This window comes from Loa loa, assembly GCF_000183805.2.
Source record: "Loa loa unplaced genomic scaffold supercont3.203, whole genome shotgun sequence".
In the NCBI taxonomy this organism is placed as follows: domain Eukaryota; kingdom Metazoa; phylum Nematoda; class Chromadorea; order Rhabditida; family Onchocercidae; genus Loa; species Loa loa.
The window spans coordinates 12,189-20,071 of NW_018108383.1; the positions used below are offsets into that span (position 1 = coordinate 12,189).

General features: G+C 26.1%; 1 protein-coding gene across 1 annotated transcript; it reads left to right on the forward strand.

Moving 5' to 3' along the window:
- Positions 1-5,465: 5,465 nt before the first annotated feature.
- LOAG_09494 (hypothetical protein) lies at positions 5,466-7,620 on the forward strand (the record flags this gene model as incomplete). Its single annotated transcript, XM_003145021.1, has 2 exons — positions 5,466-5,677; positions 7,500-7,620. 2 exons carry the CDS (start codon positions 5,466-5,468, stop codon positions 7,618-7,620), a joined length of 333 nt encoding a protein of 110 aa, XP_003145069.1.
- Positions 7,621-7,883: the final 263 nt, after the last annotated feature.

Consider the following 7,883-nt stretch of genomic DNA (forward strand, 5'->3'; position numbering starts at 1 on the left):
ATTACATTCTAATTGGACTAAATTACACTATCATTTTCACTGGTAGTAATTATTGCAATGGTTATTAAATAAATATGATTATACTCTTGTCAACCATTACTCATTTTAGTTATTAGCTAATAAGTCATAATTGTCAAATAAATATGATTATACTCATGTCAACCATTACTCATTTTAGTTATTAGCTAATAAGTCATATTTGTCAACTTTGTTTTCTTAATTTTATATTACAAACGAAGGAAGGAAGCATTTTCTTTTTTTTTCTTTTGGAATGACAAAAATATATTATTGTTTTCTTTCTTTTTTTTTTTTTGAAACTAATTGAAATTTACTTTGGAAAGAAACGAAAAACAAAAAAATAGAGAGGAAAAGATTTTTAATTTTATTTTTGGATAATCTAACAAGCACTTTTAACTTATCACAAATGAATTTTGAACAACTGTCGTTGCAGTATTCATTCAGCTCATTGATAACATCACTTGTCATCACTTCCCATCGACTTCTCCGTATGCTCACCATTCTATTCCACCCGTTGTACTCTCCCGAATCTGAAAACGATGATACTCCCCCATCCTATTTGCATTTGCTCTGAATGTGATAACTATGACAACGGAACGTAGAAAATGATAACGACAAGATTATCCCGATTTATTGCATTCTTTCCGGATCCGAATCTGACAACAACTATATTATCCTACTCCTTTGTATTCTTCCTAAATGTTATAACAGCGATATTATCCCGTTCTGTTACATTTTTTCCGGACTTAGCAACAGCGACATTATCCCTTGCATTCTCTCTGAATGGAACAAAATGATACAAATTATTCCATCTTGTTGCGCTTTTCCAAAATTTAACATCACTAATATCCCTATGATATTAATACACTTAATACAATTTTGTTTTATTTAGGATTCCATTATGAATTACTTATTTAATACGTTATAATTAACCTTTCGTTTTCTTATTAGTGATTTGCTTCTTTTTGTCAGTTATTATTTATTAAATTTGATATAATAAATTAATTTAATTAATTCTTCAATTATAACCAATTTAAATTTTTAAGGCGAAACGTTTTATTTAATTTCGTTCTTTTTTTTGGAATTCACTAAAATTTTCAATGCATATGTAAAATATTTTCTCTTCTTCTTATCAAATCAATCATTATTTTTCAGCGTTTTTCCTTCTTTTTCTTATTTTGAAAAATTATCAATGTTTATAGGGGGAAGTAAAAAGATTAATGAATATATGGAATGTTTTACCTTATGCACATTAGGTTCTCAGCGGATATCCTTTTGTCGCGGAGGAAAGCCTGCATATCTTAATGAGGTTACATGCTATGCTTGCGGTGGCTTCAGCATCCGGTCTTATGTATTCACGAGAAAAATGTGGCTGCTACCCTTTCGGCAACTGTTTTAGGAGAAGGATAACTCTGATTCTAAACCCGAACAGATGGAGCTTACTTAACCCTCTAAGGGTATCCATCTAAGAGAAGGATACTCTAACTAAACTTACATCCTGAGAATTTGTCCTAACTTTCTAGGTTCTGTTAGATGAATTTTAAAAGCAAAGGGTAGGACTACTTTCGCATTTCACCAAAAATCCACTGCTTATGCTCAAAGGGTACATCCAAGTTTTCCGCAAGCGTGGATTCCCACAACTTTTCCCAAACCTTTGTTTTGCGACGCCCAGCTATGGCAATATTCAGTTAACATGTTGTTTTCCCTTTAGATTTTTTAAAAAAAAAAGAAAAGAAAACCTTTTTATGAAATGTATAAAATTTGATATTCACTTTACCATTAACAACCAGCGATTATTAATTATGCTCATCTATAAAATCCAATCAAAAAAAAAGGAAAAGAACTTTGTATCATAAATTTAATTAAAAGAGCAGAATTTATTACATCTGGCAAATGATTAACTATTTGATTTAACATATGCATGCTTGACATTTGATCATTTGAAAAAAAAAAAGCTCTCGTTTTTCAATTTTTTCTCACAATTTCGGTTTATCAGTTATTAATTTAAATTATAAAATATTGACTCTTTTCATTCTTCATAATGAATTGAAAATAATTGTAAAACATACTTTTATATGAAATCTTTTTTATTTACAAAGTCATTGGCTTTTTCTAATTTTTCCTTTTTATTTGTTCTCTGAAAAAAAGAGATAAATAGAATTTCAATTTTCAAAATTTGTTTTTTGTTGAATTCCAATTTTTTTTACTTAATTTTAAATTTTTGTACTTCTTCTTTATATTTGGGCGACATTGTTATTGAAAATTTTCATGTTAGACTTAGAAAACTAATTACTAATTAGCACTATCATCAAAATCATAGTTTCATCAAGATCATTTAGTTTTATTAAAATGATTCGATTTGGCACATATCTTATGTCTAAAGCGTGAGACGACAAATAGCTTGTTGCCCTAAATTAATAAAACAAACTCATACCTTAAGTTATTCATTGATATGGCCCTTTTTTTTAAAATGCATCTCGAGTAATCCATCATTATCAGTGATTATTTGATAAACTACACTGATTAAATTCAGGAAAAGGACAAAATTGTATTTGTAAATAAACAAATAAATGTCTTTAATTTTGTATAAAGGTTATAAGCAAAATGATTAAAATATCATTCGTTGAAGAGGAAGAAATATTAGCTTACAGAAAATATATGTTGTATTGTAATCAACTATTAAGCATCTAATTAGCTATTAACCTTTAGCCGAACCCTTCCTTAACCCAACTCCTTAATTGTCTGCTTTAATTGATAACTGTCTTAACTAACAAATATTCAAAGTATTTCCGATTTATCCATATTTAATCCGTAACGAACATACTGCTAAATTAATTAAACCGGCAGGACAGCATTCTATTACCTTTTAATCATGTAATTTGAATATCAAATTTTACTCGTTACTTTTTAATACTTTTGAATTTTTGTAAATTTTGAGAAAATTTGAAATGACAAATTCATTTTTCATCCACCAATTAATAAAACCCTAGTTTATAATATTTTAATTGCAGTTTGATCAATTACATTTATTCATCTTTCTTTACCATCTATCCATTTAATTAATTTTTGTGTCTGTAAAATTTCATTTTTTTTCTTTTTGAAAGATGGATTGTTTGTTTGACATGCATTTGTCATCTAAATTTTTTAATTTAAGAAAATTTTTCTCATTTCTTTTTTTACAAAATGGAAATGACAAAAATAAAAACAACCCTCACGTCTAATAAGTCCCATTTCATTCATTCATTCTATCTAATTTCCATTAATCAGAACATTGAGTGCTGATGTGGTCCAGATTGTTTCGGAATTTAATTTCCTTTTAATATCAACAAATTTTGCATTCGTCATTTCATTTGTCAATTCCAATTCAGTTCAATCCAGTTCATTTCATTTCAATATATTTTAATTCAATTCATTTCATTCAACTTCATTTCAATTCATTTCATTTGATTTAAATCGAGTTCAATTCAGTTCAATTTATTTCACTTCAGTTCATTTCCATTTCATTTCATTTTTTATTTTTATTTTTTATTTTACATAATTTGTTCCGTTTATTTCAGCTGATTAAATTGCACATATTCATACATGAATCATTGTTTGTCTGATGATTCATATTAACTGTCATTCAATCAATTTTAAATAATAAATTATGTCATAGAAAGGAAAATAAATAAAATAAATGATCAATGAAAAAAAAACCACACTAAAATGGAAATTTTTCGATGATATTATTTTAATCGATAATAAATTTATCTAAAAAAAATTTCATTCTAAAAAAAATAAAAATAGCCATAATAAATTGCAAATGTATGTTTGTCTTCGTTTATTTTTTTTCCTGTTAAATAATTAATGAATCAATATTGTTGCAATAAATGAATTAGGAAAATTATTGAAATATTTTAATGTTCGAAATTTTAATTAATCATTAAAACGCTCATTTATTAATGAGTTATTATTAATGATATAATGTAATTAACACTTTATGAAAAATTATAATTACATTTATATTTGATAAAAAATATGTGCGCAATTGTACATTACTTATAGCATGATTGTTTTCATGAAAAGGTATATCAGATGTTCAGTGATTGACAATTATTATTTATAATTAATTAGGTTTCAATAATTAAAAGTAAATGATTTACTCATTTATTTATTAACATTTTGGACATTTCAATTGTCATCATTTAATTTATTCAGACATTTTGATGAATAAGAATATTTAAGCAATATTTCTAACATTTTACCAAATATTTACTAACATAACTCTTCCTTTCTTCTCTCTCTCTCTCCCCGTCTGCTGTAATCAATCGATCATTTATAATTAATTGATATAATTTAGTTGTGAGAAGTAATACCTCAGAACGGAAGTAAGAGTTAGTTATCCATCCATTTACCTGTTCACCTGTTCAATCGTTCTAATCTATTCATCGATTCATTCTATTCACCCGCCGATCTCTCTATCCATTTCTCGATCATCTATTCTTCTTCCGATCGACATATCGATATATTGATCAATCTATCTATTCATTCATCCATTCATTAATTCATATTTTGTTTATCCAATTCATTCAGTAATCTTTTTTATACATCTAAAAAAAATGTTCGAAAATTTTCTTTCATCTTTCATTAATTTGAAAAAAATAAATTAATTAAATATTGCCTTTTATTTGAAAACAAAAAAACAATTTGCACTCTTCAAAAATTAATTTACAACTTTGAAGTTTGTAGAAATTATATGAACAGAAATTTTGAAAAATTTTAATCGATTTTCATACTAATTTTTTCCACTGTTTTTATTGTCATTTATGCCTAAAATTTTTATATTAACTAGCAATTTCGTTTTTTTTTTTGAATTATTATTAATTATTCCTAATAGCAATACACTTTTCACTATTTTCGATTACAATTATTCCGATTATTCAGTATAATTTTCACAACGAACCTACTTTAGTTATCTGTGGCTATTCGTGATTTCAATCATAAATTCAAGATTACCTCTCATTTCAATGACACGCATTTGTTCAGCTATTATTTTATTGGATAATTCAAATTTTCAAAAACTTTACAAATTATAGTTTGCAGGAATAAAATTCTTCTTTTCCCTCTTATTTAAAGTCACTTTTATTCGAAAATTTTATTTCATTATTCAAATTCAAACTCATTTAAACTTTCGTTTTTCAATTTTATTTATTTCCCCATCATTATAAACCACTTTCTTCTGTTCATTCCCCTTTTCCATGGTAATTTATTTTTTCCAATATCAAATTTTTTTTTGCAATTCACGTCTGTATCATTACTATGAAATAGTAGATTTTCAATTTTAATTAGAAAATTTAAAATTGAAAAATTACTTCGATGAAATTTTAATTAAAAATTGGAAAATTACATTAATGAAATTTAAAAAGGAGAAGAAAAAATGAAGCAGTAATTTCAACATTTTCAGTGTAATGAAGGAAGAAACGATAAACAAATATTTGCTAATATTTACACTTACTGTTGCTCTAATTGCTTTCATCATTTTACTTATTATAATTCTGAAAGGTAAATTTTTTCCGAGGAAAAATCGCTATTCGAAGCGTTCCTATCGTCAAACAATTCGAACAGAACCAAATGAACTCACTGAAATGTTGTACGATACACCCAATAATATCTTATTAAGGTTCTGTTTTTTTTTGAAATTGAATTTTTTTCGTTTTTTTTTTACATTTCATTATTTATTACTCTTTTACGACTTAACTTTGAACACTTTTTGATTGTGTTTGATATTTTTGATACAATGAGGTAGTAATGAATGTTCAGTGCTTTAAATACTTTTTTAATTTTAAATTTAACTTCAAATAAGAAAATGTTTTGAAAAATGTTATGCAAGATTAGATTATTTGAGACTTATTTGTGAGAAATTTCATATAAATCCATTAGTATTAACACGAGGTAATAATGCCGATTATATAGCATAAAGTCTTATGAAGGTAAGATTATATAAAATATGATAAGGTATGAGGAATTTATAACAATAGGTAAGAGATACTAATTATCAAATTATTTCCTGTGTTACCTCCTGCTTGGACTTGCAAATAATTTCATTTTTTTTTATTTAACATTAGATCATTCTAGAATTTTGGTTTTTTGTACTAATTACATTCATTCATTAAAAACTTTTTTTGCAATTGTTAATTGCCATCCTTGAACGACTTCTTTATAATAACACTAATGATGACGATAGCTCAAAATATTATTACAGTGTCAGGATCAAAATTTCAGAAATTCATTTTATCAAGGAAAAAAAGAACAGGTTTTCAATTTCATAATTATATATTAAATTAATCGCTTCCAATAAAGTACAATGATCATTTCACAATCATTAACAATTCCTGTAATTGTCATAAAACTTTATTTTTTATTTTTAGTTAATTTACCGAATGTTATAATAAATATTATGAGTACATTTGCATCATTCGCAAATTTCAATGATCCTATTATCCACTTTCCCCCGCTTCCCGCGACTTTCTCCTTCTAAACTTATCATCCTCCCGCTCTCACTCATTCTCGCCTTCTAAATTTGCTACCTCTGCCTCCAACATTCTCGCTTTAATCCTTCCACCAAAATTGCTTCCTTCTTTGGCTTTACTAAAATACATTCCGATATGCTTTTCAGTTAAATTGACAGGCAACAGATTATCACTAAAATTAGTGATAATCATTAGGATACCTTCATAAGACATTTTACCAAAGTAAAAAATGCAGCATGTTAATATCTCTTCTTTTTGCATAAATAACAAAAAAAGCAAAAACAAAAAACAAAAAAACTTAGGATATTTTACAAACCTTAAAGGCTTTTATTCAAATATTTAAGTATATGAATTGAACTTTTATTTATTTTCAACTCATTACACGGGACAAATTGGAAATAAATGATTGTTTAATTTTGATAAAAAGTAATTCTAACATTGAAATGAGTAAATATGCTACAAATGAGAAATCATTATTCGATTAAAAGTGATATTAATTTGCATGGAATTAATTGCAAGAGTAAGTAAGAATTATTGCTATTTCGATATTCGTATATGATCATATCAGTGATGATAATCACAAACTATTCCCATTCAGGGTCATTACTTTTTTCCTATTTAAACTGCTACAATAATTGTACATTATATGTTACAGTATGTTTTACTAAAAAAAACATGCTGTTAACTTATGATAGACAATAATTGTCAAAAATTTGTCATTATTAATTAATTATAATAAGATTGAGAAACTTCGGTAGACAAACGAAAATTCATTCGATACTTGTTTGTCTTAACTTGTTTATTATAATTTGTGATTTCGTCTGTTAGAATTAACAATTAGTTGATTAATCAATTATTTACATATTTATTCACTTATTTACTTGTTTGTTTACTTGCAAGCTCATAATGCTACTTTAGCAATGATATTGATAATCAATTCTGTTATGAAATTTATAATTTCAAATGTTTCAGGTCAGATGGTGTAATACCGATTGATTTACCGGATCTTGATTATATTGATGAACGAAGCATTCACTTGGTGTCACCAACAATTGTCGTCAATTCATTAAAAAATTCTTCTGTATGTTTATGATAATCCCATGATACATAGTAGAGAAGAAAGCGAGAAAGAGAAAAGAATGCTGCCCAATATCCATTAATTGATTAATTAATTGTGATTTTACTTGAATTTTTGCAGAATTTTATAATAATTAATCAAAATTAAATCATCCTTGCTTATATGCTTGCTATTTTAGCTTTTTTTTGTTTGCTTTTCCTCTAGAATGAGAAAAATACGGAAAAATTTTAAAATAATGCTAATTTGTCGATAATTTGATTAATTATTTGGACAAGGAA